Raw genomic sequence first — 17,214 nt, 5'->3', positions numbered from 1 at the left:
AAAATAATTAATACTTTTCTAAACCAAACACTAATATTTTCTCGTATAAACTATAGGCATAGTGTATTATGAATATAATGAGTATAAATATATATATTTAATAATATATTGTTTTGCTGATTTAGTAATAATTTAAGGAATTTATTTAAATTCAACTAATCATATATTTTGATTTCATTCGTATGTTTGTTATTGAACATTTTGTTTAAGCTATCAATAATATATATACATATGTCACATAGTTAACTAATTAATTAAAGATGGAAGTCTACAATAATTATATATTAAAGATATCTTTTAAATTAATTTGTAGTTTGATATTAAGTTTTTATTTATGATGCTAGAATGTATGAAATACCCACAAAAAAAAACAACAAAAATGCGGAGATCATTCGAGACGCGAATGTTCTAGAACTTTTATAGGGTTTTAACAAGACATAACACCGCAATAAAAATATAACGCGACCCATGTACCCATCATTAATACATAGGTAGGTACTATCTACATAATAGGTGTATTATTATAAATTATGATTACATCGTAATATCTAATATCTAATATATAATTAATGTTGATCGATAACAGTGTCCATAATAGAATAAGGTATTATTTAATCCTTTGTTTATCTAAATAATGGCTTCACCGTTCAGTATTACTCACCGTCGACTTCTTCGCGAACTGCCTAGAACATTCTACATTCTACACCAACATATGATAGCCAATAGGTATTATATTATACGAAGTGATATGTATATAATATATCGGGTGATCCTTTTAATATAAGACAGTCATTATTTCAAAAACTGCTAATGTTTTTGAAAATATGTTTTCTACATTATTTTAAGCCGTTAAAACATTATTTAGAAAAATAAGATATGTTTTCTATTTTTTAAATTTTTAACGCTTTTCCCATATGCATTATTAATTTTTTATTTCAAAGCAAAAAATTTTTTTTAAGGTACTTCAGTAAATAAAAGTCGAATTTAAGGTAATTAGTTTATAAGTAGTTTAAAGAAGTTTAGATGGGAGGAGTGGTGTGGTACCGGGCCACAGAAATAGGTACTTACCCCGAAAAATTTTAGTCCACTATTCCACTCATCTAAACTTTAAATACCTACTTATAACTAATAAAATACTTGTCTGAAATTTCATTTTAATAGATTGAAATGCTCCAAAAAATATTTTGCTTCAAAATATGAAATAATAATTTAAATTTAGTCTTATTATTAATATTATTTAACTGTTATTTTCATTATTTATTTGTCATAAATGTACTAATTTAGTCTAATTTCTGTTAATTGTAAGGTACTTAAATATTCAGATCATATTAATGCTATCTCATACACCAAATTACTGTTTTCACCAGAAGGGTCATTCCCTGTTTATTGTATATATAAAAAAAAAAAAAATAAAAACAGTTAAAAAATATTAAAACTATAATTTTTTTCCAAAAATGTTTAACATGTTATAGTATAAAGATATATTTTCGAAAACGTTAGTGTTTTCTGAAATAATGAATGTCTTATGTTAAACAGATTAACCTGTTTATGATGTAAAATCCTAAACGTTTATAATAAATTCAATAAGTCAAAAGATTGAAAAGAAACAAATCTAGACAAACACATATTGTTTTTCTATACTTAATGTATAGGTACATAGATTTGAAACACATTATGTAATGTAATATTTTATTGATCAATGATCTGCAGTTTATTAATAAATCATCAAGAGTAGTTCCGTATCGACCGTATCACAAATCATAATTGCTAATTTTTACAGAAAAAAAAAATTATATTTTATTTTTAAATAATAAAATAGGTAAATTATACCTAGGCATTACTGGATGTTTTAATTCAAGAAAATAAAAATCCGAGAAGGTCACTTTGCAGTATAGTAGTCCCTTACACTCGTCGATGAGTGTACATCGAATACCATAGCTATATATATATATTAATTTACTAACTAGGTATATAATATTTTCAAGCTTTTTTTGGCACCAGTAACAGTATAAATAGTATAAAAATCTAAAAATGTACAGTTTTAACAAGTTCATATGAGCAATACGTTTTGTATTATTTGTGTAGTGTAAACTAATGATTAATTAAAGTTTTTGTATAATAGGCAGGATGTAGATCGATTTGATCGTAGTTGCAGACTTAATATTAGTAAAAAACACACATATAATATATTTTCTGGCCTATTAATTATTATTAAAAAATAATTATATCGTTTGAATTGTCATGGAATACGTAGTGGTATAGTTGTATTAATACAACATATAATCTATTTCATAATAGTTGTTTGAAATAAATTAATCATAAGATAAAATACAAATGGAGAACTCAAATATTGACCATATTGATGGTAAATCATTGTTTGATTCGATTAAGTACCCTCTATAATAGTATTTAAACAATGTTTATTTTAAAATATTATATATATATATATATATATTTAGTTTAAATGTGTAATATAACGATAATTAAAATTTAATTTATTTGTTTAATTTAAATATATTTTTTTTAAATAAATTTGTCTAGTAAACATTGTGGTCGAAGAAGTAACTAAAATATTTGGAAAAGACGGTAAAAACAAATTAAAAACGTTGGTAAAGAATGAAAAAGTCTATTCAGAGTAAAGTGTTAAAATATATTTATTTTAATGTGTCTAATGTAAACTGTAATGGAGGATATTAATTGTCATTAAAGCATAGATAAGTTGAAAGATGATATGGAAATATTAGCTAACAAATCAGAATTTGATGAACTTTTAAATGTAGAAAAAACATATTTTGAAAATGTTGAATCTTTTAATTCAACCTACTTAAATGGACAAATGCTGTTCATGGAATTTGGTACAATGTATTCAAGGAGTAATATGGCCACTGTGAAGTCGGTACATGGTATAAGAAAGGATGATGATGTCTATCAATATGAAGTACAGTTAAGTTCTAATGGACCGATGCGCATAGGATGGGCTACTCAGAGGTGTGCGTTTACTGATGAACTGGGAGTAGGTATTTGGTATTTTTTCACGAAAAATAATATAATCTATTAGACAGTTATAATAGCTATTGGATTATTGATGATGATTTATTATAATATAAAATAATATACTATAATATAATAATAATAATAATAATTAAATAATATGATAATATTATAATTTAATATATCTATGCCTTATAATTTTTCAGGAGAAACAGAAAATTCGTATGGTTTTGATGGTTATCGTTTAGAAAAGTGGAATATGTCTAATGCGTGCACATACGGTCGAAAATGGAGAGTCGGAAATATAATTGGTTGTACTATTGACTTGGCAAAAAAGTCTATGGAATTTTTCAAGTATTACAATAAAAATTTTTCTATGATAAGTAGAATAGTATAATTAAATTAAACTGGTATTAAAATAATAAAAAAAAAATACACAGTTTCATTAAAATTTCAAGGAGAAAAAAGTTGTTATTACAGTATAGTTAATTTGTCTTATAATTATATAAGTTTTTTTTTTTATATCAAGTTTAAATAAAAACTATACTAGGTAGACGTTAGAAAAAAAAACATTACGTTGGTGTAACTTGGTTCATATATAAATTTCTTGTACAATCAATTATAGGGTTAAGATTTGAAACAATGCTAATAATGTTTATATACAGCCATAAAAGTTTATTCAATTTTTAATAGTGATGCATTTATTCAAACCTTGATTTTTGGAATTTTAAAGTATATACTTTTTAAGTGGTAGGTAATATGTATATTAAAATAATAATAAAAAATAATTGGCTGAAGAAATTACAGTAAAAAAATAGAATGTATTGAAATAGGACTTCACTTCTTAAATGCTATAATCATCGAAGTAATGTATATATTGTTTTTTTAGTAATTATACTAACTCCTCAGTTTTTTAAGATATTATAATTTTTAACTATTTATGTGTATTTTTGAATTTTGATATTTTACATGCTCGTAAATCGCTTAATAATGGAAGTGCTGTAAAAAATCAATATTCATACACAGATAATATTTTATTGTTTTTAAGTTTGATAATAGTTCAGTGCACTAGCATATTTAAGCAAACAACCCAAAATCGTTTCTGATGAAAATGAATTTACTATGCTGTACTTTATTAGATGGAAGTTTAACAAATAAAATATAAACATCTGTTCATTGAATTAAAAAAAAAAAAAAAAATTGGCCACAAATACTCCTTTTAAATGTTTATTAGATCTAAACTTGTAGAAAAATAGTGTTTAAAAAATTATAGTATTGTTATTTATATTTTTTTTAGTAATGGTCAATCACTTGGTGTAATATTTGAAGAGTTATTAAACAAAGATGACTTGACGTATTTTCCTACATTAACTCTTTCCGATGAAGAAAATGTAGTTGTTAATTTGGGTGAAAGACCATTTAAATTTCCAGTGTTGAGTTCAAAACCTATAATTACCAGCCCGATAGCCTTAATAAATTATTTCAGACGTCTTGAGAAAAATATAAATTCTCTAATTGAAAGCCAAATCAGTCTAAATAAAATTAATGTGAGTTTTATATTTCTATACTCAAATATGTTACAAAAATTCTAGTGACTATATTTCAGACGAAAAATAATTTGAAACACTACGATAAAATAAGAGTTAATCATATTATGAAAAATATATTATTTCATCAGTTTGAGCATTTATTGAAAAATCAATTTATTGTAGATAGCTGCTTAATATTATTTTTAAAGAATTTGAACAAAAAAAGTCCTCAAAAGCTTATAGTTCTTCTTAAATTAATGTGGGAAATTATACCTGTAAGTTATATTTTAACGTGATAAATAATGTTTAAGAATATAATAAATATAATAAGATTAGTAATTATGTTTTACACGTCATAATATTACATATTATATGGTCATTTATTAAGTTGACACATTTGATTATCAATAAACCTAACACAACTGATATGTACGTTTAGATTTCGAGTGCAGCACTGAATATATTGATTTGTGATACATTATGGTGTTGTTTTATTTTGTGTCTGTTATAACTTTTTAGAGTAGTAAAAAATTAATAACTTTAAATTTTAGGATGGTTTCTGGTAATCAATTGTTGTTAGTCACAATTAAAAATTTTACTCAATCTAAGGTTAGATTTGATCTTACGAAAATTACGTTTTGTTTTAAATTAAGATCTGTATTCATAAAGTACCTATTTAGATTTTACAATTAAGATACAAATTACTATGACAGTAAACAAATAAAAACTATTTTTTGGCGGTATCAGTATGTTATTTTTATTTAATTATACTTACAGTTCTACTGCTTTCGAATTTTTATTGAAGTTAACATACTTATACAAAAATTTTGGAGAACAGTTTCTAAATAATTTAATTTTAAGTTGTTAGTTTAAAAATATATATTTATTATTTTAGACTTTTACTATTAAGAACAAATTTTAAACAGCGCAATATTAATGGTCCTCAGGAATATTTATTTTCTTTTTTAGTTTATATTTTTTGTTCTTTTATATTAAATTATGCTTGTATAACATTAATTATAGAATAATATGAAGTGTTTATTAATTTATTTTGTTGTATGGTTAAAGCCTTAAAAGTTCAACTAATTAAAATGTACAGTAATCATAAAGTTTTCCAATTGTCTAGAAACATAGAATGGTTTCCATCATGAATTGTTTAATATTTTGTCTACTTTGTGAATTTAAATGTACATGGAGAAATCAATTTGACATATCTCATCAAACAGCTGCACTCAAACTTTTAACTACAATTTGTCAAGAAACCAATACTAGAAAAGAGACAATTGTAAATATTTTTTTCGACAAGATTAAGTACGTACTGTTATTTTAAATTAGACAATATTATACTTTTAATGCTTTAAAAGTTGTATAACTAAACGTACAATTACATTAGATAGTACCAAATTTAGGTAGTTATTTTTTAAAATTATTTCTTATTTCTTAAGTAGGACATTGCATTTATAACTTATATCATGTTATTCATGAGTGTTTGTTAATTGTAGAAGAACCAAGGAAAATAGTTTAATTTAAAATTAATGTATAATGTATGTAATATTATTATATTATAGATTATATAAGTACATCATAATATTATCGTTGTTAGTATTTGATTTATTAATTATAGTGAAAATGTGACCGATTATATAATTCAACAGCAATTTAGTTTATTTTTAGCATGGTTTTAGATTTATCAACATAAAATATTTTATCTCTAGTATAGGAAAATACTAACATAATTTTTATACATATTATTAACATTTAAAACCTAAATTTAAAAAAAATATATATAATGATAACAAAAATACAAAAATAAATAAAAACAACATGGTTTTATCTTTAGAACTCAAATTTCAATAGTTCAATGAAGGATATTAGGATAATCTTAACAATATTTACTACATCATTATTCATTAGTATTCTCGTTTTAATTACTTTGAGTTGAATAAAATATAACAAAATTTTAAATAAACCATAATGTGATTAAAATCTGAAATCTGATTTCCATTGATTACTATAATAAATTATTACTGTGAATAAATTGGAAGTACTTACATGTTACAATAATAGTAGTAATTCGTGATTTTATTCGAATTATAATTAACTGTATTCGTATACAAAACGAAAGTTAATTGTACTATAAGATTCAGTTTTCTTATTGTAATAAATAAATAATTAACACGAAACAATAATTTTGTTAATTATTACGTAATACTGTAATAGTAAAATATTTATAACTTGTACTACTTAGTATACTTATATTGGTTTGGTGCCAAGAAAATATATTATATTGATTGATAAAAAGAAATTTAGTAAAATCATTACTATTTATTTAATTGTGACTTTTTTGTATTTTTTATAAGATGTTACAGCTTAAAAACTCATGAAATATAAATTTTCATAATAATACAATATATTATATATTTATAACATTGTTCATTTAGAATTAGATTAAACATGAACATAACTGTTAAGGTTCAACCATTTATACATATTATATACTATATAGTTATACAATTTACCTTAATTATATCAAATAGTGTAAATACTACGTGAGTTAAATCCCCTCTTCACGTTAAACAATTATCATTAAACCTTCCTCAATATTAATGTAACGCGCGTATTGATATTACCATATTGTATTTGTAATTTGAATGAAATTCCGACAAATTGAGATTATTATTAAATTTTACAAACATTTGAAAATAAGTTATTAGAATTAATAAACTATTGTTTTCACCTAAAAAGCTTTTTTTTTTAAGTAAGTGCTCTAGCGCTCTGTTATATTTACGTAGCCCTCCTCACTCCACTTATAATCTCTAAATCTTTGTTAACATTTTGTATACATTAATTGTATATTAATTTTTAGAATTTGAAAAATGGTTTAAAGATGATTGGATAACAAGGGAAAGTGGCTGCAAGAATAGTAGTTTTTTTGTAAAATTTTATTGGATAATAATCAATTCGAAAATATATTTTAGAATGAATAAACAAATTTAGTATTGGTTTATTATTCATAAAATATGCAATTCTAATTTATAATACAAATACACCATAATGTACAAGTATAGGTATAATTTTATTAATAATAAATATTATATTTGTAATATTACATTTTTTAATCATTATAATTTTGTTATCATCAAAGAGTTGTGTTATATTTACAATTTATCATTTAATAACACAAAATCATACTAAAAGAATTTCAAAATTAAAATGAGTAATAAGAAAGTTAAACATTGTGTTTCAAAATGTATTGTACATATTTCAATATGCTATTGCTTCAGTGTTGAGCATGAAAGAATGTCTTGACAGTTTATAAGTTATTATTGTTCTATATAATATAATATATATATATACATATATACAACTATTCACTTGTCATGAATAATGATGAAAATATATACTTATTTTTCGGTTTAGAGTATCTACGACTATTTGTTAAGTTATAATCAATTTTTTATTTATTAAATAGTTTTTCATTTTGCATAAAGTGAATTTGTTTTTATCCTACCATGTTACAATATGTAGGTCGTTAAATTAAGTATTATATGTTAAAATGTTTAAATCAAATTGTATCCCTATTATTTCAATTTATAATTGAGTAATTAATATTGTTTTGTATGCATTTATTTTTTAATTTCTAATATATTTGTAATTACAACCTTTGTTAATTTAAAATTATTCTTATAAAAAATTTACCTATCTATACATTTCAGTATTGTTTGAATTTAAAAAACTAAACGTATTAAACTATTATTATTGTAAGCTTTAGTATCCATTTTATTATTGAAATATTATATAGATAATAGGTATAGTAAATACATAATACATATAGATATTACAATAGATTGTCAATAGCATAGCATTTAATATTATTATTCTTACATTGCGTAATAAAAGGATAAAAGGATATAATATGCATTAAAAAAATAATTAATTTTATAGGTTTTCTAACTTCCTACACATTATTTCTCCATCTGACGAAATGCTTGAAAAAATGTTACCACGTGTGTATTGGAGTATAGAAAATGTAGATTTGGCAGAAGATATGCAAAATAAATTGATAAAAAATTTTCCTCAGGATTATAAAAAATCTAAATCAGCTTACAATGAAGCGAGTGAAAAAATCAAAAAATTATTGATTCGTAATTTATTATTTACATTTTTAAACCATACTAAATATAATTAATTACACTTAATCATTATTTATTCAAACAGAAATAGAAAAACTTCAGATAATATTTCTTAAAACCTTATTAAACGACAATGACCAAACTGACACAATAGTGAGCTCCAGAGTTTTATTTAGCAGACGATTCCAAAATTTTATCCAAGAAAATATAATTTATTGGAGGGTAAATATTATTAATTTTTATTTTTTATCGTAGATATTATTAATTTTTTTCTGAATTTTATTAAATTTTACCAGATTTTGTATTATTTCAATATTTTTAATATTCAAAATTTCAAACAAAATGTTATTAATTTAGTTAATTATAACTAACAGTAATATTAATTTTACAATATTTATGAAAAGGATTTTTGTTCTTATTGGAATACAAATTACGTACACTTATTAGTGCGCCTAAGACATGATTATGATTGAAATCCTGTATTAAAATTGTTGCTCCGCGGAGTCTAAATCAGGGAGTTAAAACTGTTCATATTATCTTCCGAATAGTTCATCATTGATTAATATGTTAAACATCAAATAGTTTACAGTTTATTATAGTTGTAATTAAAGTTTTTACATTAAGCTATTATTATTTAAAATTCTCCAGGAAGGAGTGACCGTGGTTATGTAATTAAGAAAGTAATCTAATAATACTTTAGAAAAATACTTGATGGTTATTTTATAAATTATTATATTAAAATAAAAAAATAGTTGTATTCGTAATTTATAATGTATGTGTAAAAATGTTGTGATTTCAGTATTTTAAATTGCCTTATGTTTTCTAGAATAATCCTATATTAAAACAACCGGGTCCGGTATTGTTGAGTACATTCTTTCGTTTATCATTTTTATTACGTGAACTGTTGAGGGAAGAACTAGTAAATGTTAATGACTTAAGAATACACCCAAATATTTTTTATTTGAAAAACTACAATTTTTTTGGAATCGAACGAATAGGAGGCACATTTTCGTACTTGAAAAATAAATATAATGAAATTATCAAATCGAAGCTGGGACCTCCGTTTGACAGTCGAAATGATGATGATAACAATAGTAATATTTTTACAAGTGATGTATTTAATTATAGTAAGGTAACTATAATGACGACAATAACGAAATGTTTGGTATTAATACCCTGCCTTATATTTATTGGCTCTGATTCAATTATATTTGAGTTAAAGTATTTTTTATTTGGCTTATAGTGCTTATACTATACCCATATACAAATGTTTGAATTTTAAAGTTGTAACCAAATATATACAAAAAAATTGTTTACATAGAATAGTAATCAATTGTTTTCAATTGTATGTTAAGTGGAAAGATTACATAAGTAGGCTCAATAATTTTTTATTAAACATTTGAAAAAATGATGACTTCTGAGTTATTGTGTTTAAATAAACAATTCGGAGTGGCAGATTTAAATCTTATAGTAGCTTACATATTATAGTATTAGTATTTTAAAATTTAAAATACATAGGATGTTGGAATTTTTAAATCAAATTGTAAATTAGAGTCATTAACAATTATTTTATTTTAGTTTTTATCATATCTTTCATGGGAAGATGTGTTTGTAATTTTGTCTACATCAATAATTTTTCAATAAATACACAATTTGTAGCATATTTTATAAATAATGATATTATTATTTATTGCCATCACCTTTGTGCTTTTAAACGTATTTTGCTTAAAATCTTAATTATTTTTCTGACTTAAGGATTGAGCAAGTTGAGTTAGTTTTAATAATTTTATAATTTCATATACATTAACAACTGATAAAAAAATATCGAAAATTCTGATTTAAATTTTTCACTCTAAAGCTGGTCACAATGTGGTTTTATTTATTTATTTGTGTCTTTGAACAATGTACATAATATACCTAACGCGCGAGGTTTGAAACGAATACTACACACTAAAACGGTATGAAAACTAAGTGGTTTGATATTCGCTCTAATGTTCGATGTTCAAAAAAGGTAAAAAAAAAAAAAAACACCGAAAATCAAAAATCAAACATGTGTATTACAGCATGTGTAGTTTATACCGTTTATGGTGTATGTACGAACTACACTAGGGTGACCATATTTAAACAAAAATTAAAAAAACAGGACAAAATAATTTCAGTAATACATTCTAAGTGATATAATTAATTATTATAGTTTTTTCGTTAATTTCTATATTATGAAACCTGAAAGTGTTGTATTGCAATTGCCATCTAAAATGCAACAGTTTTATTTAATAAATTGTAATTGTTTTTAAACATTCATCATAGGTATAGTCTGTTAAAATATTTTATGTTGCTTTTTTTAAATTCGTAAATTCTATTACTTTTATTTTCACTCCTACTTGTGGGTTAAAATACTGAATTAAAAATATTTATGATCGACGTGTCCACTTTAATTTTCGGGAATTTAATTGATTTCAGTTCTTCTAAAATCTGCTAAATGGCAAAAGGAGCTATTGCATTCACAATTATAGACTCATATTTTGTACGGGCACAAGAAAATTTTTTTTTTGAATTTTCTTTGATTTCCGATTATTTAAAAAATAAAATAAAATTTAAAATAGTATGTTAAAACTTTAAAATATTTTTATTTGATTTAATACAATTTCTCATACGGAATAATTAGCATCGATATAAAAAAAAATAGGACAAAAGGCATCCTGAAAAAAGTTTGTCAGGACAGCAGGACAGAAAACTGAAAAAGGACAATCTTGTATAAAACAAGACGCATGATCGCAATAAATTATACTAAATATTATTCACGGGAAAATAAAACAATAGCGTGAAACCTGTTAGAATAATTATTTAGGGAAATAAAATACTGCACGATTTTCCAATTGTATGTTACTTTTATACAGTTTATACATTTTAATAGTTTTTAATTTGTTGCACTTCACTTTACTATAGTATTAATTAGTATTATTATACATTATACGAATCAAACAATAATATTCGAATGTTTTATGCATATGTAAAATAATAATTGCATATTATAATACTAATTTTATAGGTATTCAATATTGTTCAATTATATTGTATTATTATATTATCCCGCAGTTAAACGCCATGTATCACTTAAAATACTAATTAAGAGTAACGTTAAAATATTCAAAGGGATATTTCTTCAATACTTTTTGGTTTACCCACATACCTATAGTCATAGTAGCGTTATATGATTTTGTTCAAGCCGATATGCTTCAAGCCGAGGATGCAATTATAGAGATCGATTCGCCGGCAGATATAATTACTGTTTTAAGAAGACTCATTACAGAAGACAGAAATGCAAACACCCATATCGCTGGTGCTGTCAATAGAACATTGTCATTCGATCATTTACCTACTGACAAAATACACATATTTTCTGTGCTACTAAATAGTATAATATGTTTATATCATGTAGCTTGTCATAGACAACTAATTGAAGTAAAAAAATATAACATAATATATATATATATATATTTATAACGTTAAACATGTACTTAACATATTATTAATTTATTATTATTTTTAAATTTAATATTCTTAGTATGTAGCTTTCAAAGAAAGATTAGTCGAACTATCAATAGATTATGCTATAGTAGATTATGAACTAAAAATTTCCAATGAAAACAGAGATGTTTTAGAGCATACCCTTAAGGTATTTTTTATATATTTAAAATTTGATATATCAAAATATTTTTATAAGTATAAAAATTTGATAAATTATTTGAAAATGAAATATTTATATATTTGTTTAGGACATTGAAAAAAAAGTATGTTTATCAACGAGACATATAGCCTGGCTGAAGAGTTTGATATTTGTAACCGCAAATGAACAAATTTTAGAATGGATTCTCACCATCATTTCTCACACACTAAAATATTGTTCAGACATAGAAAAAGAATTGTTCGGATTTGTCCCGGGCTATTATATAGATAATCTATTAGGGTTAGCTGTTCTATTACCCGATTATACAAACATAACCCAGAAGTTTGATGATATCATAGTTGGTAATATTAATTGTTTAAATAAATATTTATCTTCATATTAAATACAAGTTTAATTTTAGGTAAAAAATGGTTAGCTAAGTTAATTGCTGAATTACTACTAAACTTTTTCAATGACCATAGAATAATTCATCCAAAAACAAAAGAAATAATAATACAAGGAGTAACTTTATACTTAACCCATCCCAAATCAGTTGTCATTCTTCAAGAAGTTGCAGAAAAATCGTAAGACTCAATAATATTTAACAATATAACTAATTTAATCTGTTAAATATTTTAAAGATTGTTTTTATTTTTTATAACTGCGGTCTGTGATGTGTATACTATAATTAATGCTATATTATATTAATATATACTACTCGTATATTATATAATTATACATGGTTTATATGCAAATAAAAATATGTTTAATATAACGAAGAAAATTATTATTTTTTTAGACGATTGCGTGCAATCAAATCAATTTTTAAACCGATGGAACGAAAAATATGGATAAAAACCAATTTATTATTGATGTTAATTTGGTATGGTTCTGGATTTGCATTCCGTTATGTACAACCACCTCATCTAAAAAATAAACACATTTCTACGCAAGGAGCACTCGAAGAAATTGTGTTTTCTAACATGGGAACTGGTTATAGTTTTATAACATTCTTGTAATAGTTATAATTACTGTTTTATTTTTAATTTTTTGACAGTACGACTACCTGCGATTGTGCTTCAAAATGACATACGGACAGTCATAGCTTACGACAGAGAAACAGCGTCTAATTTTATCAATAACTCTTTGAATTATCTAAACTGGGCTTTTTCTGAGTTTATAAGTTTATTTCAAGAAGTATGTACAATTATGTTGATATTCATACATTAAGTTTGTTAGTTTCATTTTATACATGAGACTATAGTTTTGTCGCTTTTACAATTTTAACAGGTAAAATATATAAATGAAAACAATTCTTTTATTATTTCGCCGGAAGAAGCGAATAAGCTAAAAATGTGTGGTAAAAGTTTTATTTACACTGTAACTTTATTACGTGTTATTGAAATGATGATTCATTTTGATCGTAATATTATAATTGATCAAGAAGGATCACTTGGCAGAGTCTTTCAGGTTGTAAAGAATATTAGAATTTCTTAAAATATAATAGGTACATTTGTTTTGTATTTTTCAGTTGATTTGTCAAATTCTTAATCGTATAAATGCCTCATCTTCTACGTTTAGTCGAATTTTGACATCATCTTTACCATACATGGAATGTGTACATAAGTTTACAATTCTTGTAGCAACAACTGGTGTTTTGTTATCTATGTTAGACGGTGAAATAAATAAACAGGGTGATTGAACAAATATAAATTATTAAAAATAATCAATGTCTAAAATTTAATATTTTTTAATCAATAATATAAATAAGTAAAAAAAATGTATATATTTTACACTCCATTTATATACTACACTTTATGTGTAAAATAAATAAATTCATGATTTAAACACTTCTTAAATATTTAAACAACTCGTAAAACTTTATTAGTTTCAGAAGAAAATCCTGAGAGACCAAGCAAGATTTCTAGTATTCCAGAAATTACAGATGTTTTAATTTCAGATCCTAATTTTGATTTGTCATCATTGGACTTTATTATATTACCAGAAAATGAAAATGATGAACCATTTTCCTTGAATTTTTGTAAATTATATTTATATTTTAAAGTATTTATAATTAAAAAATTCTTATTTATTAATAACTGTTTAATATCAAAGTTATGATAAAATATTCTATATTTGTTCTTATATTATCTTAATTATATTTTAGTATTTTACTATCATTGTACTTACTTACAATTACCTACCTATTATAGCTGCTAAAATTAAATGTATTGATTTAGTTTATTAATTTATCATAATGTCTATATTTTTAAAACGATTAAGTAAAATTTAAATGTATAATATTTGGTGAATTTCAATTCATACTTTCGAGAATCTGAATTAAAAAATATTAGAGCATCTGTATTAAGGAAATTAAAGGCAGAGAGAGAGGGAATATCTCAATTAATATTTCTAAAACCAGACGTGAATTAAAATAAAAGCTTTAATATTTTAGCGGATCTTAAATATTTTGACAATTCTATTATTTTTACATCAATGTTGTTTTGTTAACTAATTAAAAATAAAACTTACCCAGGAAATCCGGCCTTGTTTATATTATATTATATATTTAAATAATTTTCTTTTTAGTGGTTACATATACAGTATTTCAGTAAAAAATTTAATAGTGTTAACTAATAAATAGGGTAATAGATATTACATTACTTTCACAACTTTATAATAATAAACCTTTGTGGAACACTCTGTATAGTTAATTAATTCAATTTTGTTTACATTTATTATTAAATATTCATTAATTATGTTTACAGCTATTGTAAATATTTAGTATAATTTTTAACATAATTTTTCTTCATTAGATAAAGAGTATATTAATAAGGAAGAACTTAAAAAAGTTCGTGATATGTATCAACATTTGGATTGGTACATGAAGCGTCACAAATCTATGGCTTCAAGCATAAACGAGGAGGATTTATGTATAATATGTTATTCAAATAAAAACGGTGTAACTTTGATACCGTGTAAACACCAATGTTGCAAGTAAGCTCATATTTATATAATCAACTTAATAGTGATTAAAATTCATAATTTTAAAAAATCTTAAAATTCTTACTCGATACTAATAAATTATAGTTAATAGTTACCTAACAATTATAAAGTATGATATACAAAAGTGAAAAATACGTGGGCAAGATTTATTAAATGCATAAAAAATTATGGACATAACTGTTTATTTACACAAATTAATGCGACGATATAAATTAATTTATTTGCAAAACTTCACAATATACATTAAAAATTATACATTTTTTACAAACTAAAAGGCTCATAATAAGTCTCTGTGAAATATAATGCAACATTGGGGATTTGTCTATTTCATATAGTATTTATATTATTTTTTGAGAGAGAAAGCGTTTTGGGAATCAAAGTTTCTTGAATAAAATTATATAATTACAATGGTCGACTGTAGTACCACCAATCAAATAATTACAATAAATTAATTTAACGATATTACCCAGTTTTGAAAGGTACACAGTTACATAATTCTTTATACAATAAGAAATTGCATTTTTTCTGTTATCATCTTTTGGGACAGTAAAATGTTTCGATTTTAAACTTTGAAGGTGATATTTGGTAGAAAGTTAAATCTAGTTGATAAGTTGGTGTCAAAAGTAAAAAATTCCTCGTAATGTAATTCTTAAAAAATCGGGTAAACTAGAAAAAAAAAATAAAGGAAAAACAGGATTTTTTTTATATTTAGTAATTATTAAAAAAACGAATAAATATATAAACTTGAGATATTTACCAAAATGTTTCTATTATAATTTCCTGAATATGGTGTATATTTTAAAATAATTTATCTCTATTTGAACTACTATAAGCAATTGAAATTTTAATTTTTTTTATTTTGATAGAAAATATGTAAATAAGAATTAGAATAATCATGATATTATCATGTATTTTATTTTAAAATTATTGATACAAATTGTATTTATTTTTTTTCAGATTATGTATAAATCATCACATACTTTATTCGCGTGTTTGTTTTTACTGTAAGGGAAGAATCGAATCAGTGGTAGATACCAATAATTTGTCGACTGTAATACATGATTTTGGAATTGAACCGCCACCATTATTATGACCGGATTGATTTCACAACAAACTAATATCATTAATATTCAAAATATATTATAGTTGATATTATAATATAAAATTGATTATTTAAATTGAAAATATCTATTACTATTAAATTAAATAAGTTAGAAAATAAGACAAATGATGAACGATAAAAAAATCTCGCTTATATTGAGTAATGTTAAATTAAATTATTGCAGATAAAAAAAAAATAGTGAAAATAAAATATTATAATTTACCAACACTAAAAAATGTAGTCAAATTCACAGAATTAATTGTTGAATACAATATTGACAAATACAATATGAATTTTAAATGTATAATTTAAAAAAGTATAAAAATACAAAATTACTGAAGAAATACTAAGTTAATAATGTATACATTTTAATATAATTTTAACCATTTTTGACTAGACCAAGTTCCACTTGAAATTTAAATTTAAAAAATACAATAATGTTTTTAAATTTGTAGAAAAAAAAGAATTTTGATCAACTCTGAGTACGTCACTGTCTTAACACGAATAGTATTGTAGTTATTATTGTATAGCTATTAAGTCATAATTATAGTATTGTACAACAACATTTTATATTATTACTTATTTTACTTAAATTATTTTGAATTTAATGATAAATTTTTCGGTTAAATAACAAAAATTAAAACGAATATATAAATATTAAAACTATACTAAATAATATATGGATTATAAAAATATTTTAGTGTATAATTTTAAAATTTAAAACCATTATTATTTTATAAATTAAAATTATAAATATCAAATATCAATATAGGTTTATTATTTACA

General features: G+C 23.0%; 2 protein-coding genes across 2 annotated transcripts; both read left to right on the top strand.

Moving 5' to 3' along the window:
* Window positions 1-2,616: 2,616 nt before the first annotated feature.
* On the top strand, window positions 2,617-5,086 carry LOC113561072. The gene is made up of 4 exons (XM_026967281.1): window positions 2,617-2,642; window positions 2,710-2,994; window positions 4,265-4,538; window positions 5,072-5,086. The coding sequence occupies exons 1-4, from the start codon at window positions 2,617-2,619 to the stop codon at window positions 5,084-5,086; spliced, it is 600 nt and encodes a 199-aa protein (XP_026823082.1).
* A 581-nt stretch (window positions 5,087-5,667) lies between these two features.
* Window positions 5,668-16,419, top strand: LOC113561063 (E3 ubiquitin-protein ligase RNF123-like). The gene is made up of 14 exons (XM_026967269.1): window positions 5,668-5,805; window positions 8,756-8,875; window positions 9,480-9,747; window positions 11,895-12,115; window positions 12,219-12,329; window positions 12,430-12,682; window positions 12,742-12,904; window positions 13,120-13,313; window positions 13,378-13,517; window positions 13,611-13,790; window positions 13,852-14,014; window positions 14,209-14,361; window positions 15,137-15,317; window positions 16,284-16,419. The coding sequence occupies exons 1-14, from the start codon at window positions 5,668-5,670 to the stop codon at window positions 16,417-16,419; spliced, it is 2,421 nt and encodes an 806-aa protein (XP_026823070.1).
* Window positions 16,420-17,214: the final 795 nt, after the last annotated feature.

The sequence above is a fragment of the Rhopalosiphum maidis genome, chromosome 1 (assembly GCF_003676215.2).
Source record: "Rhopalosiphum maidis isolate BTI-1 chromosome 1, ASM367621v3, whole genome shotgun sequence".
NCBI lineage: Eukaryota > Metazoa > Arthropoda > Insecta > Hemiptera > Aphididae > Rhopalosiphum > Rhopalosiphum maidis.
Note: the sequence above shows the minus strand (reverse complement) of the source record. Positions and strands in the feature narration are given on the sequence as shown.

What these genes read in the sequence shown, in the direction of transcription:
- LOC113561072 (XM_026967281.1), top strand. Translation starts at nt 2,617, where the DNA reads ATGAAAAAGTCTATTCAGAGTAAAGT. An exon ending in AAGTCTATTCAGAGTAAAGT is followed by an intron (nt 2,643 to 2,709) that starts GTTAAAATATAT and finishes TTGTCATTAAAG; the next exon opens with CATAGATAAGTTGAAAGATG. An exon ending in TGGGCTACTCAGAGGTGTGC is followed by an intron (nt 2,995 to 4,264) that starts GTTTACTGATGA and finishes AAAAAATTATAG; the next exon opens with TATTGTTATTTATATTTTTT.
- LOC113561063 (XM_026967269.1), top strand. Translation starts at nt 5,668, where the DNA reads ATGAATTGTTTAATATTTTGTCTACTTTGTGAATTTAAATGTACATGG. An exon ending in AAATGATGATGATAACAATA is followed by an intron (nt 9,748 to 11,894) that starts GTAATATTTTTA and finishes ATATGCTTCAAG; the next exon opens with CCGAGGATGCAATTATAGAG. An exon ending in GTTTTCTAACATGGGAACTG is followed by an intron (nt 13,314 to 13,377) that starts GTTATAGTTTTA and finishes ATTTTTTGACAG; the next exon opens with TACGACTACCTGCGATTGTG.